General features: G+C 41.0%; 1 protein-coding gene across 5 annotated transcripts in view; it reads left to right on the forward strand.

The window, feature by feature from the left end:
- Positions 1-17,224, forward strand: part of osbpl8 (oxysterol binding protein-like 8) — a 100,694-nt gene that overhangs the window by 68,523 nt on the left and 14,947 nt on the right. For all 5 annotated transcript variants that reach the window (XM_034131357.1, XM_034131358.1, XM_034131361.1 and 2 more), the window contains 9 exons: positions 2,571-2,655; positions 4,254-4,419; positions 5,171-5,396; positions 5,820-6,004; positions 8,457-8,538; positions 10,782-10,880; positions 11,443-11,539; positions 13,196-13,294; positions 15,150-15,247. In XM_034131357.1, the coding sequence (XP_033987248.1) occupies positions 2,571-2,655; positions 4,254-4,419; positions 5,171-5,396; positions 5,820-6,004; positions 8,457-8,538; positions 10,782-10,880; positions 11,443-11,539; positions 13,196-13,294; positions 15,150-15,247 (1,137 nt within the window). The remainder of the gene's footprint in view (positions 1-2,570; positions 2,656-4,253; positions 4,420-5,170; positions 5,397-5,819; positions 6,005-8,456; positions 8,539-10,781; positions 10,881-11,442; positions 11,540-13,195; positions 13,295-15,149; positions 15,248-17,224) is intronic.

A 17,224-nucleotide genomic window follows, 5' to 3' on the forward strand; every position in this document is an offset into this window, starting at 1 on the left:
ACACACAGACAGACACACAGACACACAGACAGACACACAGACACACACACAGACACACACACAGACAGACAGACACACAGACACACAGACAGACACACAGACACACAGACACACACACAGACACACACACAGACACACAGACACACACACACCTCAGGGTTTCCGTTAGCCGGTAATTACCGTGAGAGAGAGAGAGAGTTACAAGTAGTTTGTTTGAATGTAATAATTATGTTGTTTGTGGAAGCGCATCATTTATTGAAAAATGAATCTGAACTTTTCGATCTGTTACGATTATAAACTGAAGCAATATCAAAATGACTCCCATTAACTGAGTTTTAAACCTCAGCATATCCGCTCATAGTCCGGTAATTACCTGCTAACGGAAACTCTGCTACACAATTCTTATTCTTATTATTGAAACATGACTGGTTAGTTTCACACACACACACACACACACACACACACACACACACACACACACACACACACACACACACACACACACACACACACACACACACACACACACACACACACACACACACACAGCAGGAAGTAATCATGAAACCGCCTCAAATGACACAAAGGACGAATTCATTTCAGAGGATGAGCATCATAGGAGGAAATTAAATGTTAAGCATCAGTTTGCACGTACTACTTTAAAGCAGGTGTGTGTCTCTTGGCATAAAGAAGTGGAATTCTTTGCCAAATGATTTAAAGGGCTGTAAGAACATTTTTATGTTTAAGAAAATGTATAAAGAAAGCGTGATTAGACAGTATGAAGTTGGCTTTTGATTGTGTTCTGGTTTTATGTTTCAGTATTTGTAAGCAACTGTGACTGAAAGAATATTGCTTTTATTTGACTTTTTAATGGTTATTTAATTTAATTCTTTTTTTTCTTTTAAGAAGGGGCAGGTAAAATAAGATGTTCTTCTCCCTGCTCCTTTCCACCATGCGCTTTAAAAAAAAACAAAAAAACAGTATAAGTCTACATGTTTTGTCTTTAAAGGGGACCTATCATGCAAAATGCACTTGTTGATGTCTTTTATATATCAATATGTGTCCCCGGTGTGTCGGGGAACTCACGCAGCGTCAGAAAATAAAACCCTCTCTCTTTTCCTCCGTACCCAAATCTCTAAAAACGGGCTACAACGGAGCTGATCCAGATTTGCGTCCGATATGACGTAATATCTGAAATGTGGACCCACGGCCCTATCAGAAACGTTGCTATCAGAAACAATGCCCGACTGTTTTGGACGTAATATGGTCGGTGTTTACATTAGCATCGCTAACACTCAGAGCTAACCTGTACTGGAGAGCATGTGTGTGAAGAAGCAGGAAATAAAAAGGAACTCACCTTGTGGTATAACCGGCAAGAGAGAAAGCCTTTGAGCTCCATACTGTTTCAGAAACAATCCTTGATAATCCATGATATGGCGTTTCATCACGGCAGTATTTAGTTTAGACAGTAGCTGCCGGGTCCCGCATGAGCTCAGACCCCTCCTCAGCACTTTTGAAACAGGAAGTGAAATAGAGGGATATGAGGCATGGCTAGAATGGGTGATCTGTTTGGTATTTTGAGCAAAACACTTCATAGACATGTTTTTTATATATTTTTATATATCTGAGACCTATGCTATTGCCTACAAATAGCATGATAGGTGACCTTTAAAATAACTGCCAACATAAAATATAAAACCCTCCTGGGAACCAGAGAAAAAAAAGTGTCTTCCAATTTGCTTTTTTTTGGTGATTTCCTACCTGTCAGGGAATAATTTCCCCTACATGTTTACCTTTCGCCCTCTGACGCAGCTGACCAGCCTTGAGCAGCCCCTATCTCACTTAAGGAGGGGCTGCCCTAGCACGTTGTTGTTGTTACCAGTTTGTGACCGGGCAACTCTCGGTCAGAGATACTTATTGTTGTGGGACACCTGGAACACATCCTTCTCGGGGTGTAGATGACCCCGAGCCATAAGCGACAACAAATGTGATTCAGTGTCCTCAGCTGTTTAGTCTATCTATTGAAGAATGTTGATTACCCTCAGCGAAACTAGTTAAAACATCATACGAGAGGAAGGTTTCTTCAGAATTGATTGTGGCATCTCATCCGTGTGGTCAGACTCGTGACATGTCTTGTGAATTCTCCGGCCGAAGCTCCAAATAAACCGTCAGTGTTTGCCATCAAAGCTCCAGCTCTCCTCGTGTGTCTCTGAGTCCTGACTCCCATTGCTTCAGAAGTTTCCCTCACAGTACCTATTTATTTTTGGAATTTGACAGTACGTCCACTGTAAAAGACCGAAAATTAAAAGATAATATATGTAACTTTATGCTTGTAGAGTGATATTAATACAAGAATATATTCACCTTTATTTAAAAATAAATAAATAATGGATCTGAACATTGCAGTAACTGAATATTTTTCCTAAGTATATTGGACTGTATTATTGTAATATGTAGGATGACCTTATATATAACCCATCTTTTATTTTACTGTGTTATCTGCCATGTGTGGAATAAACAAACAAACAAACAAATAAATATGTATTTCCTCCTTTATGTGCTGTCCTCAGGGTCCTAAAGGAGAAGCAGTCGGCTCCATCACTCAACCATTACCCGGCAGCCACCTCATCTTCCGCGCTGCCTCTGAATCCGATGGTAAGTGAATATATGATCTTAACATAGACACAACATGCAATGCTACTCCCTGATTGGGCACAACAACAACAGACACAAAGAGTTTAATCAACAAAACCCTAAATTATCCAAACGGTAAACAAAAGGACTTCTCACGGTCACTATACTGCCTTTTAAGTATGCAAAGTAACAACAGAGGTAGAATATTTAACATTTCTAGCAATCACACAGTTTTAAATCTGGTAAAAAAATCATTTGGGATATAATTTGATCGCTTTCTGATCGCTTTTATTTAAATCAATCTCACTGCATTTGATATATGTGGAAACTTTTTGACTTAGTGAATAAATGGTGAAGTATTGGATGGTTAAGATGTGTCTCTGTCCATGGTGCTGAAACATCCATCAACTCTCTTGCTGTCTGAGTCTCTCTCCGTGGTGCTGAAATAGTCAAACTGTCAAGAATCACTTGTTATTTTTAGCCCATAATAGAACTCCCCTTCTTTTCATCATCATTTTTAAATCAAAAATGGTGTATTATATATTGCAGATATATTTATATATAGAAGAATGCAAAGGAAAACTTTTACTTACATTTTCTTGTAGAAATTGAGTTTTTATTGCATTTTAAAAAACACTTTGCCCTCTTTATTGATTTAAATATAAGAATTGGAACCATTTTAAAGTGTTGGAACTCATTCTGAACTGTAACCAGGTTTAATGTGTGGATAAAAGAGCCTAAATAATTTAAAGTGTGGTGTCTCTGAGACCTGTTAGTTTAACTTTAGTCACTTTCTTTTAGGAGAAAGTTGTTCTTAGTAATTAAACATTATCTAATAATTTTGCCAAATCAGTTTCCTCAGTTTATATTTTGTTACTTCCCTTTGTACCCCTAGTTTTGGAGGGAACGTAACAATATTGAAAGAAGTATAATGAACCAACAGCAAAGCCTGCAAATCTATGTCGTACATCCCTATAGGCGCTTTCACACCAAGTACTTTGTCGTACTTAGTTCATGAGAACTCTTTAGTTCTGATGAACTAAGTACAGACCGCGTTCACACCGGAATAAGTCCCTGAGGGAGGATTAGGCAAATGAAGCCGCTGACGTCACGTCGTCTTCTTCTGCTTTGGGTTTACTGGCAGGCCGCAAACAACTTCACGGCGTATACTGCCACCCGGAGTCCCCGGCCGGAAGTCCCCGGAGTTGGGGGCTGGCTTCAGTAGAAGCTGCTGGGACTCCCAGAAGCTTCTACTGAAGCCTTCAGAGTAAATCGCCAGAACGCCGACACCTCCTCATTTCCACCGCTCCCATGTTTTCTTTTGTGTTGCCATAAGTTAGTCTCTCTGCGTTTCTGCGCTGGGCTAATGCTAATGCTAATAATCCTAATGCAAGGATAATAAAATGGCGGCTTCACAAAACCTTTTGGGAGTTTTACGGGGCGTGGTTTGCAATCCGCCCAGCCAATCAGACATAGGAACCTTTTTCTCCCACGAAAGTACCTGCTCTCTAGCAGGGACGGAAAAGGGGGTGGAAAGGTTACTATATCGGAACTAAAGTGGTACTGCGGTGTGAACGCGCCTAAAGAGTGTGTTTTAATCAAACTGAATGTGTCTCCAGGTCGATGCTGGATGGACGCCTTAGAGCTGGCGCTGAAGTGCTCCAGCCTGCTGAAGAGGACCATGATCCGAGAGGGGAAAGAGGACATGAGCACAGTTGCTACCGGAGGAGAACACTCCATTAACTTCTACAGCCTCCTCCGAGCACACAACATCCACGGCTTCCAGTGAGTAGCAAACAAAAACACCTTTGTTGGGAAAATACTGAATGTACTCTTCCAATATCAGAGTACACATGATAACAAAGGTATCCCAACTGTAGCTGTGTGCATGACAGGATGTATGATTAGGCCTAAAAGAAAATATTGTTTCTTTCCGGTTTCCGACCGACCCTGCCGATTTATGTGCGACTCAGATTTATTTTATGAGCTTGGGGAAAAAAAGTCCGGAAAATACGCTATGTTTTGGTGCGAAAGATGTGGAATGGGCAAAGGACGAAACCATTACGTTTTGGAACGATCCAGATCACAGGGCGGATCCACGACTTTAGTTTCATGTTCGCTGCAGTTGCATTGGCGGAGGTCTGCGCTGTTCGAGTACCGTTCGATTTTTGTGTGTACATCATTTTTAAATATTCTGAAAAAGTCAGAATGTTGAGATTTTCAGAAAAAGTCAGAATTGTTTAGAAAAAGTCTGAATTTTACAAAAAGTCTGAATTTTACAAAAAGTCAAACATTTTGACAAAAAGTCAAACATTTTGACAACAAGTCAGAATTTTTTGATTTCCAGAAAAAAAAAGAGCCAATTTTAAGATTTTGAGAACAAGTCAGAATTTTGAGAAACGTCAGAATTTCTTTACACAGAGGGGACACATGTGTATGTATAAAATACCTTTAAAAAAGTGGATTTTGCATAATAGGTGACCTTTAAGCTACCAAACTTTTTTACTAAATGATTTGTTGTCAACATCTCCTCCAGGTTCAACGACAGCGACCATCTGAAAGACCCGGACCTGTATTCGGATAAATCTGACCGTGAGGGGGAACAGGACCACGAGGAGTCGGACCCCGAAGGTCTGGAGAAGAGCGAGGAGAGCGACAGCGACACGTCGGAGCGCCAAGACGACTCGTACATCGACCTGGACCCCAACGAACATCTGAGGGAAACACCGTATCTGGAACAATCCCACGAGGAGCTCGGAGAGGTACGGCACGAAGAGTTTCATTCAAGTCTTCTCTAAGATTCTTTAGATATAAACCAATCGGAAAGTCAGTGACGGGAATCAGTCGATCTACAGCTTTATCGGTTTCAGATTAGTCGCCAATTTAACAACTTTATCACTAGATTTAGTGACTTTTCAGGCTTCATTTCTAAAAAGCAGGATAAGGGCTTATTCAGGAGACATAGATCAAGCGAGTTTGCAGCATTGTACCAAATTCTCCTAGAATCCTTATCTTTAAACTCCAGCTGAAAGCTATTTTGTCCGTGCATAATGAGGAGGAATTAGCATGGTCCTTTGCTGGGGCTTTTGGGAAGAGCAACAGGCTCTAATTAAACGCCTACTGAGGCCGAGGCAACATGTTTGTTAGGAGCTAATTAAACCCTGTGTGTGTCTCCCTCTCTCCAGGCGGGTGAGGCGGCGCAGACGGAGACGGTGTCGGAGGAGAATAAATCTCTGATCTGGACTCTTCTGAAGCAGGTGCGACCCGGCATGGATCTCTCCAAAGTGGTTCTGCCCACTTTCATCCTGGAGCCACGGTCCTTTCTGGACAAACTCTCCGACTACTACTACCACGCCGACTTCCTGTCAGAGTAAGACCTGCACCACTCGCCAGAACATTTAAATAATATCCCTGTGATTAATCATGATTACGTTTTTAGTAACTCCAGACTTGAGTGTCCCCAGTTGTTTGTTTTGTAGTTAAAATCAGAAGCCATGTCTTTGTTTATGGCGCGTTTCCACTACAGCGCGCAGCCCGGTTTAAGAGGGCTGTGACGTCAGCGGCCCGTCTTTGGTTGCGTTTCCACTTGGCCTAGTACCGGCCGGCGGGTCCTAATTCACAGTTTTTCTGGCCTCATAAAATCGCGGGTCTAGGGCCAGAGACAACGAGGCTGAGTCGGGCTGAGTATGCTAAACTAGAGAGAGCATCGCTTGTAAGGGGGCTACAACTACAACAAGATGGACATATTTGACCGTGATTTAATTGTAATACACGTTTCAAAATGATGCCGAAGTAACAACATACTGATACCGGTTAGTAAAAACCATGAATTAATGCTTTGACAAGTCTGCAGACAGACGGCAGGCGAAAAACCTTTTAAAATGCGTGTTTTCTAAATGGAGATTGGCTAAGCTAACTCAATATATGCTCCGACCGTCCACACTCACAACAACGGCCTACAGACATAAATAAAGCAGCGACTGTATTCACCATGACACAGGCAGTCTGTGGTTTGTACTTGTTTCACTTTTGTCTAGTTTCTGAACAGATATGAGGAGCTGTGAGCTCTGAGTGCTAACAGCTAACGGCTGTGTTGTTTTTTCTGGGGTCCTCTGAAGATCACGTCACGGCTCCGCCTACACTGCGTTACTATAGATACTGCCCCAGTTCCTAAACTGTAATGGAAATGCGCCATAAAGTGAGCCAGTCCTAACGAGGCCCAGCCATACCGAGCGGGGCCGAGCGAGGCCGTGTAGTGGAAACGCGCCATTAGTTTCATTCATTCACCAGTAACTCCTCAGTGTTTGTAATATGCAATGCCAACAGTTGCTACTCCCAAAAGAAATGAAACCACATTCTGGGTCAAGATCATTTTATAATAGCAAATTGTACACGTTCACAGACGTCCTGTCAGAGTAAGACCTTCAACACTCGCCAGAACATTTCAATAATAACCCTGTGATTAATCATCATGTATCACAAGTTTGAAATACTAGTATTACCTGGTATTTGGGAGAGATAAAACACAAACATGTGTGGTGTTGTACTAAAGAAATGCATTGCAAACTCAATAGAAATCAGAGGGTTTGTACTTTCATGATTTATGAAATATTTATTTTATCTCCCATGCACTCAAGGCCCGGGGGCCAATTTTGCAATTATTTGCCCTAGACTTCTGCTTTCAGACGTGGTTAATTATGAAGTTATTACTAGGGCTGCACGATTTGGGGAAATAATCTAATTGAGATTTTTCTGACAGATATTGCGATTTGATTTGCGATATTTGTTTTTAAGCAACCCAACGGAAGTTTATTGTAAAATGCGGCCATATCTCCGGCTAGGACGGTCGCATCAATGTGCTCCCGTCTCTAGCACCCCCGCAGCCCGAGCTACGAGTGAAAGAACTAAACTTACATGAAACTTAAACGTTGGGTTGCTTTAAAGTCAAGCTTCAGTTTCAGACTCACCCTGTCATAGAAACATGTGATGGAGCATTACTAACCTGACTCAGATGGTTTCACCAGACCATCTAGGAGAGCTCCATTGGAAGCCATTTGGAAAAGTATTTCAAAAATACTTGGCAGGTGATTGGATCAATCTGTCTATCACCTTCTGTCATGGGCCGCTTCTGATTGGTTAACAATGACTGGTACATGTAGAGCACAGCACTTCTGATTGGTGTGGATGACTGACACACAAGAAGAACAAAAAAATAATAATCCAATGCAGAGGCAATCATGTAATATAATACATAGTTTTATATATATTTATTTAGTCTTAAAGTTACAACCGGCCCTTTGAGTGCAACTTTAATGCTAATGTGCCCGCGATGAAATTGAGTTTGACCCCCCTGCATTAAGGTTTTCAGATGAATTGAATCGACAGCCCTAATTAATACAGAAGTATTAAACCATTCCCTTTACAGCCTTGAATAGTTTTTTGACAAGGAATTCAAAATTGGTGAAAAGTGCAGATTTTGCAACACAGTACATGCAAACATCATCTGATTGTTTGTTATGCTTTTTGATTTAGCAATGATATTATTCTACATTTCCTTATGAGTCCCCGGTCGTTTATTTTGTATCGGACATCACAACATACGCTTTTTCTCTGTTTACTTTCATGAATTCCTTGGTGTTTGTAATAGTCCAATGCCAACAGTGTGCCAGAAGACGTTATTAAACAATAATCAGGATGTCTTCCTGACTGTGAAGAACTTCTGTGGATACTTCAGCGACTAGTGTATTTTGTAATAGCAGATCAAAGTCCCTAAGTTAAACTGTTCATGTAATCAAGGATGTGTTTGTTTGTTTTATTCTCAGAGCTGCGATCGAAGAGAACGCTTACAACCGGATGAAGAAGGTGGTGAAGTGGTATATCTCTGGATTTTACAAAAAGCCAAAGGTCAGGAGTATAACAATTCACTTTATATCAATGACCTACAGACAGCATACCTGATATATATTATTTTGGTAACACTTTAGATTAAGGTACACTTATTCACCATCAACTAGTTGTTCGCTAACATATTAGAGTCAAACTACTAGCTTATTGGTTATGAACAAGACTTCACTTTAAAATAGGGAACATATTCTGAGTAAGAAATACGTCATTTTTAGTTATTTTGACACAATTAACACTTGTAGTTTCACGTCTTGTTACATAAGAATAGGGATGGGTACCGAGCCCCGGTATTAAACGGGCCCCGGGGCTGAATTATTAAAGACCGTGGTACCGTTAAGCTCCAACGTTATCGGTGTTTTTATCGGTACTGGAGACATGTAAAAAATATATGTCATGTGTATTATTGCTACACAAACATTATATTGCAGTTTTAGTGTCGCCAACTCTGTTTCTAATATGCAAGAAGACTACAAAATGAGTCTATGATTATTTTGAGTATTTTCAATCTTTCCAATCCAGACGAGAGATCTCTCTCTGTCTGTGTGTGAGGGGGCGGGGCAGTTTACACACACACAGCTGCTACATGATGCAGCAACACACACATGGAGAGAACGCGCTCCGAGGTGTGGTTAAACTTTACCCGTCTCGATGTGGACAATGCTCGTTACCAAAAGTGCAATTAGAGTTTAGCATGTCAGGGCGGTAACACGAGCAGTTTGTCTAAACATTTATCAAAAGTGCTCCACATCCAGACGGAGAAATGCACCGGGTTCGACTGTCTCTCTAGTAGCTCTGTAGCCCCATCCACGAGTAACGTTTCCACGTCAGGTGTTATGTATGCTAGCAGCAACACACGGAGTTAACTCATTATTCAAACATGGGTTAATGATTAGAGGGAACTGAGTTATTTAGTTTTTTAAAGTGTCAGCTATTCTGTTTACAGTTCTGTCATCAGATTATTTAATATGTAAGGGATAATGTGCAGCGACGCGGTCATTATGGGCAAAAGAACACAGACAGGCTGATCAGGAGCCCGACGCGAAGCGGAGGGATCTAGATCTGCATGAAGGTGTTCTTTTCCCCATAATGACCGCGTCTCTGCACATTATCCCGCTTATTACATGGCCACATTCTCAACAAAGTAACGATATGACTCCCAATATTAATTGAAATGCTTTTTTGGATTTAGAAAATGATTTTATTCATTTAAAAAATAGTTGTATGTATTGATTTAAATTGACATGCATCCGCTAAGGAAAATAGTCCGTTGTTACTGTTTGAAAAAAAAAACGGAGCAACGCAACGGCAGGAAGGCGGAGCTTTTTGATTACAGATTTGAAAACATCGTTGCTTGCTTTAAAATTAGCACAATTCATTATGTCAAACCTTGGGAAGTATCTAGATATCCCTGCCCTAATGCCAAAGTAACTGGCAACTGAATATGTGTCGCCGTTTGATGTCTATGTCTGGACCGCTGCGTAAAAAGGAGGGTTTCTGCCAGTTACGTCTCCGCTGTTTTCTTGTCGCTCTTGTCTTGTCAGTTAGAAAAGCAAACTGCATGCAGTTTGCTTTTCGGCCAAAACTGCATACAGTTCAATCGACCGGACTTATTTGTGCAGATGTGAGCGTCCTTAACAACGGTCAATAAGTCCTTGACAGCGGTCTGTCTGTTCTGGATTAACAACGTGTCACGTGTTCTGAATTGGCCAATCAGAATCGAGTATTCAACTATAAGCCATGTAATAACATTTGTTAAAACACTGTTGTTTCTTTTGATGTGAAATATTATGTATTTAATTTAAATAAAAAGCAATGTTAGTTTTGTTATTTTTTTCTCCAAAAGAACCGGCGATAAGAGTACCGTTAAAAGACCGGATCGATAAGCGGCATCGATAAAAGTAGTAGCCTTAACGGTACCCATCCCAACATAATTATAGACCATATTTGTTATTATGAGAGAATGCCTTATCATGTACCCTCTCATGTACAACAACTTCCTTACAATAAATAAGCACTAATTAATTATTAAGGACACAAACTCTTAACTAATGGCCTAGTACTTGTAGAATAAGGTCATGTAGAATAACCCATTAATAAGTGTTTAATACTAAAAAGCCAATATACTGCTAATATGCATGTTAATTAACAACTAGTTGATGGCGAATATGTGTACCCTAGAATAAAGTGTTACCATTATTTTATATATATTAAACTAATATTTCTCGTTGTTTTTCAATTCACAGGGTTTGAAGAAGCCTTATAACCCCATCATTGGAGAGACGTATCGCTGCATGTGGCTCCATCAGCAGACCAACAGCAAGACTTTCTACATCGCAGAACAGGTAACAGCAGCTCTAAAGACAGCAATGACAATCTGATTATAATAATAACCTCGTGAGGCTGTCCAACAACATCATCATCATCTGGGACCCAACGCATGTTCTGAACAGAGAATCTGAACTGCTACCATCTAATCTGAGATCAATAAAGTCAGACTGAAGCATCCTGTGTGCTCCAGTCAGTCCTCTCAGTGAACACAGAGCTGAATCCAGATCAGATGCACGCTGAAGGCTCTTTGAGCAGCTTTCCTCTCACTGATTGTGCTGTTATGTTCAATGTTTGTTTCTCATGTATTGAGTCTTGATATTTGTCCATGTTGATGTTACACATGGAGCTGCTGTGAAGCAAGTCACATTTCAGACTTGATCGGACCATTAAAGTATTATCGTATCATATGATTGGTCAAGAGCTCGATGCACCTGTATCAGATACCTTCCATAGTACATTGTCTGGGGGGAAAAAAATGAAGATTGTTGTAGTTTTAGCTGAATTTAAATCCAATTTGTCCCCATGTATCGTCCCTAGTAGCCTTCGAGCTAACTCAATAATGTGTTTTTCCTTCAGGTATCCCATCATCCTCCTGTTTCGGCGTTCTATGTCAGCAACAGGAAGGATGGATTCTGCCTCAGTGGAAGCATCCTCGCTAAATCCAAGTTCTACGGTACACTCAAATCTCATTAACGTCATTAAGTGAATAAATATCAAAGATTCAAAGGTGTTAATGTCATATGCACAAAAGCTACGGTGTAGAAATGGCAATGAAATTCTTCTGACCTGAGCTCCTCCAACAATGCAACATATATAATAAAATACAAAAATACAAAATAAAAAATAGTGCAAAAAGTCTATATACATGTAAATAGAATATGATATGTACAAGAACAGAATATGATATTAAATAATGTACATTAAGACGAAATTAAATACGGTTGATTGCGGTGATAACTATTTATATAAATTAGTATATTGTCATATTTATAGCTACATTTTCCTCCTGTTCCTCGCTAATTTTCAGGGCGTTGATGCGTTTCTTGACGTCCTGCAGAGTGTCTTTTGCTCAGATATTGTGCAGCTCTACTCATTTGAATTCAGCTGCTTGATTATTCCTTTATCTTCTGTCCACTGACTGCTATTGTTCTTTTTTTTAAATTCATTTATTTAACAGGAACAGTGCACATTAATCAGCATTTCTGTAAATGTGCCAAGAGACTAGATTTTGTAAGTCACCCTAAAGACAAGTAAATACAATCAAATAAAAACATGCAACATACAGTACTAGAAATCTTAATAAAAAATAAAAAAACAGAACAGAAAAGAACATGGAGGTGTGTGGTACAGTGGGTTGTGCGTTGGTGTTGGGATCAGGGGGTCACAGGTTCAAACCCCACTGCAGTCAGCATGTCGTTGTGTCCCTGAGACACTTCACCCCAAATTGCTCCTGTGGGGATTGCCCACAGTATTGAGTATGTAAGTCGCTTTGGATAAAAGCGTCTAACATGTAATGTAATGTGATGTTAAAACGAAGGCAGTGTAGTGTAAGGTGCAGAAGATTCCTCACTAACCATGTTTTGACTTGGGATTTAAATAATCTAAATGTAGTCTCTGATTGTAGATGGGATTTGTTAATTTGCTTAGGTATTCAACCTTCGACCCAGTTCATCGTTTTCTCTCTTTACTGTCTCTTTTCCCGTGGCATAGGTCTACGGCCTTGGGTATTACATTACATTACATTACATGTTACTTGCTAGATGCTTTTATCCAAAGCGACTTACATACTCAATACTGTGGAGAATCACCACAGGAGCAATTTGGGGTGAAGTGTCTCAGGGACACAACGACATGCTGACTGCAGTGGGGTTTGAACCTGTGACCCCCTGATCCGACACACAACCCACTGCCTCCACACGCCTCCTTATATTATTGCTGCTATCTCTCTTAAGGAGGGGCAGCTTGGGCGCATTGTTGTTGCCAGTCTGTGACAGAGCACAAGCCGCCATGAGGTAGTTTACTGTTCAGGGACGTAGGTTCCCTGGCGCACATTCTTTTCTATGGACGAGAGCACTAGTTAGATTCAGGGTCCATATTTGTTTAGTCTCACTGATGAAGAATGTTGATTATTACACTCCGAACTAGTTAAAACTTCGAGCTATTTGTTTTGGCAACCGCTGCTCCAGCTCTCCTCGTGTCTCTCTGAGTCCTGTTTTCCAATTGCTTCAGAAGTTTCCCCCACAGGATTGAGTTTCATTGTTGAGCAGCTTTGACAGAAAATGAAGACTGACTGATATAATGCAATAATCTCCTCTCGCTCACGTTTTAGGAAACTCCCTGTCGGCCATATTGGACGGGGAGGCTCGGCTCAATTTTCTCAACCGAGGAGAGGACTACGTGATGAACATGCCCTACGCTCACTGTAAAGGTCAGAGGTCGTCTTTTATCCTCCTCTCAGCACTGTTTCAGGAGGTCAAACTCACAGAGAGCTCGTAGATTAATGATGTGTTTTATATATTTTACGTGTGTTTGAGTTTCAAGAAAAGCACTCTATAAATAAAATGCATTATTATTATTATAATTATGTACCTGATAGAAGATTATTTAATTATTCTCCTATCAATCCTCCACCGTTATCCTCGCCTCAGTTCGTGTATCTCTGTCTTTACATTTGATGGTATTTATTTTATTTTATTTTTATTGGTAATTAATTTGAATGTTTTATGTATTTTTATTGTCCTTTTTGTATCTTATTTTATTTTGTTTTCTAATTTTTCCACAACTCCATCATACACAATGTTGTTGTTTGTTTTTCATCTGTAAAGCCCACTGAGACAAACGTGTGTTGTGATAATGGGCGACACAAATAAAGTTTGATTTGATTAAAAGAGGACAAAACCTCAGAGTTGATTGGGCAGAAACGGTGTCCCTATGGTGACTCAAAAATGTGAATTCTCCGGCTATAACTTCCATTATATCTTCAGTGTCTGACATCAGTCGAAGCTCTCCTGTTACTCATGTTTGACGGTTCTTGCTCCAACATTTTAAAGGTCACCTATTATGCAAAATCCACTTCTTCACGTCTCTTCTACATCAACATGTGTCCCCTCTTCTTCACGTCTCTTCTACATCAACATGTGTCCCCTCTTCTTCACGTCTCTTCTACATCAACATGTGTCCCCTCTTCTTCACGTCTCTTCTACATCAACATGTGTCCCCTCTTCTTCACGTCTCTTCTACATCAACATGTGTCCCCTCTTCTTCATGTCTCTTCTACATCAACATGTGTCCCCTCTTCTTCATGTCTCTTCTACATCAACATGTGTCCCCTCTTCTTCATGTCTCCTCTACATCAACATGTGTCCCCTCTTCTTCATGTCTCTTCTTCATCAACATGTGTCCCCTCTTCTTCATGTCTCTTCTACATCAACATGTGTCCCCTCTTCTTCATGTCTCTTCTACATCAACATGTGTCCCCTCTTCTTCATGTCTCTTCTACATCAGCATGTGTCCCCTCTTCTTCATGTCTCTTCTACATCAACATGTGTCCCCTCTTCCTCATGTCTCTTCTACATCAGCATGTGTCCCCTCTTCTTCATGTCTCTTCTACATCAACATGTGTCCCCTCTTCTTCATGTCTCTTCTACATCAACATGTGTCCCCTCTTCTTCATGTCTCCTCTACATCAACATGTGTCCCCTCTTCTTCATGTCTCTTCTACATCAACATGTGTCCCCTCTTCTTCATGTCTCTTCTACATCAGCATGTGTCCCCTCTTCTTCATGTCTCTTCTACATCAACATGTGTCCCCTCTTCTTCATGTCTCTTCTACATCAACATGTGTCCCCTCTTCTTCATGTCTCTTCTACATCAACATGTGTCCCCTCTTCTTCATGTCTCTTCTACATCACCATGTGTCCCCTCTGTGTAAAGAGGCTCTTATGATGTCATAACGATGTTTTGGCTTGTGTAATCATTAGCCAATCAGCAACCAAGATAACCCCCCCCCCCTCCTTATCACCTGAATCTCCTCCTAGAGCACCATTGTGTTCTTTGTAACCAAATATCTCTCAGAGGGGCGTGGGGAGGGGCTCCTTATTTTCATCTAAAGTAACAGACAGAGAATCAGCACTTTTGAAACAGGGCTGAAACAGAGGGGATTATGGGATGCTGCAATGATCTGTTTGGTGTTTCAGCCAATCAGAGACCTGTAATATATTGATGAAAAACAGAATAATAGGGGACCTTTAATCACAGAATCGTTTTGTGTTTTCTCTCGTTAGGCATCCTGTACGGCACCATGACTCTGGAGCTCGGCGGCCAGATCACCGTCGCCTGCGAGAAAACAGGCTACAGCGCTCAGCTCGAATTCAAACTAAAGGTATGGCTGTATTTATTGAAGAGTAGTAGATCATTTCAGTCTTACTTTGATAGAGAGGGACCTATTCTGGCTGCAAGTTACACATATTTTCATTATCCAGATTAATTGATTTATTGTCTGTGAAATGTCAGAAAATTGTGTATGATTTCCATCCTAGCTTCTCAGAATCCATGTGGATGTCTTTAAATGCCTTTATTTCAGTTCCTAACCCAAAGATATTCTCTTTAATACGATATAAAAACAAAGAAATGCAGCAAATCTCCATAATCATGAGGCTGAAAGCAAACTTTTCAGAGACTAACAATGAATCGATTATCAGTATTTATCTAATCATTGTAGCTCCAGCTGAGTGAATAAGCCGTTATAGATGCTGTAAAAAACAGTTTCTCACGTGACTTTTCTGAATGTGTGACCCCACCACGCCATCTCCACCATACCACTCCTCCTCCCTCCTGAAAAACATCCCATTTTCCTAAACAAGCGACAGGTACACTTCACACAAAGCCACCAGGGGATCACAACATTTCCATTTAAAACACCACAAGAGCTCTTTACTTCCACAAGTTTAATTGGAAGTTCAATTTCTCTTGTTATTGAATGATTGAACTGCAGCCTCTTGTTCACCTCCGCTCCATTAGCTCTATGCATTTAAACAGCAAACAAACTACCATCCTGTTTCAAATGACTACAGACGCACAAATGTAGATTAAACAAGACAAGTCACAATAGGCGCTTTCAGTACTTTGCCGTACTTAGTTCATCAGAACTCTTTAGTTCATCAGAACTCTTTAGTTCTCATGAACTAAGTACAGATCGCGTTCACACCGGAATAAGTTCCCTGAGGGAGGATTAGGCAAATGAAGCCGCTGACGTCACTTCTTCTTCTTCTGCTTTGGGTTTAATGGCAGGCAGCAAACCACTTCACGGCGTATACTGCCACCCGAAGTCCCCGGCCGGAAGTCCCCGGAGTTGGGGACTGGCTTCAGTAGAAGCTGCTGGGACTCCCAGCAGCTTCTACTGAAGCCTTCAGAGTAAATCCATGGATGTATAATAAGAACTGGATACAGCGTGGGAGGCGGGGTCTCGTTCTTTCCTGTGAGAGCTGCTCATTGGCGCATGAAGACAAAATGGCCCAACTTTTGAGAGAGCGAAACGTCACAGATTACCCATCATGCCTGGCTGTCAGAGCAGAAGAACCCGTCTGTGCGCTCACAGCGCCCCTTAAGCCCCGCCCCCTGAGATCCCACTCTCGGCTCACTAGAATGAATGGAGACAGAAAATAAATCTAGATTCGGCTTTTAGTGCATTTTACAACTTTAAGGACCGAATGATTCTAATAAGGGCTATCAAATAGTTCATACTGGGTAGTTTATTTAGTTTAAAAAAAAATATCCGTTGATTTACAGACGTCTCTTTCCCAATGTTAGTCAATGGGGAAAAGTCTGTCTGGGCCCAGTGACGTCACGGACTGATACGGAAGTTGTAGTACCGCCGTTTGGACACAACGAATATTTTCATCAGAGTCCGGCGCACTTCCTGGGGGCTTGAGTAAATCGCCAGAACGCCGACACCTCCTCATCTCCACCGCTCCCATGTTTTTTTTTGTGTTGCCATAAGTTAGTCTCTCTCCGTTGGTGCACTGGGCTAATGCTAATGCTAATAATGCTAATGACAGCAAATAAAATGGCGGCTTCACAAAACTTTTCTGAGTTTTACGGGGCGTGGTTTGCAATCCGCCCAGCCAATCAGAAATGGGAACCTTTTTCTCCCAGGAAAGTACCTGCTCTCTAGCAGGGACTGAAAAGGGGGTGGAAAGGTTCTCATGAACTAAGTTCTAGTTCCGGATTTTTTTGGTGTGAACGCAAAATTTCAATAACTATCGGAACTAAAGTGGGAAAAGTACTCCGGTGTGAAAGCGCCTATTGTTTTTCTCCATAGGAACAACAGGAAGTAAACTGAATGTGTATGTCTCCTGCC

The sequence above is a fragment of the Trematomus bernacchii genome, unplaced genomic scaffold (assembly GCF_902827165.1).
Source record: "Trematomus bernacchii unplaced genomic scaffold, fTreBer1.1, whole genome shotgun sequence".
In the NCBI taxonomy this organism is placed as follows: Eukaryota; Metazoa; Chordata; class Actinopteri; order Perciformes; family Nototheniidae; genus Trematomus; species Trematomus bernacchii.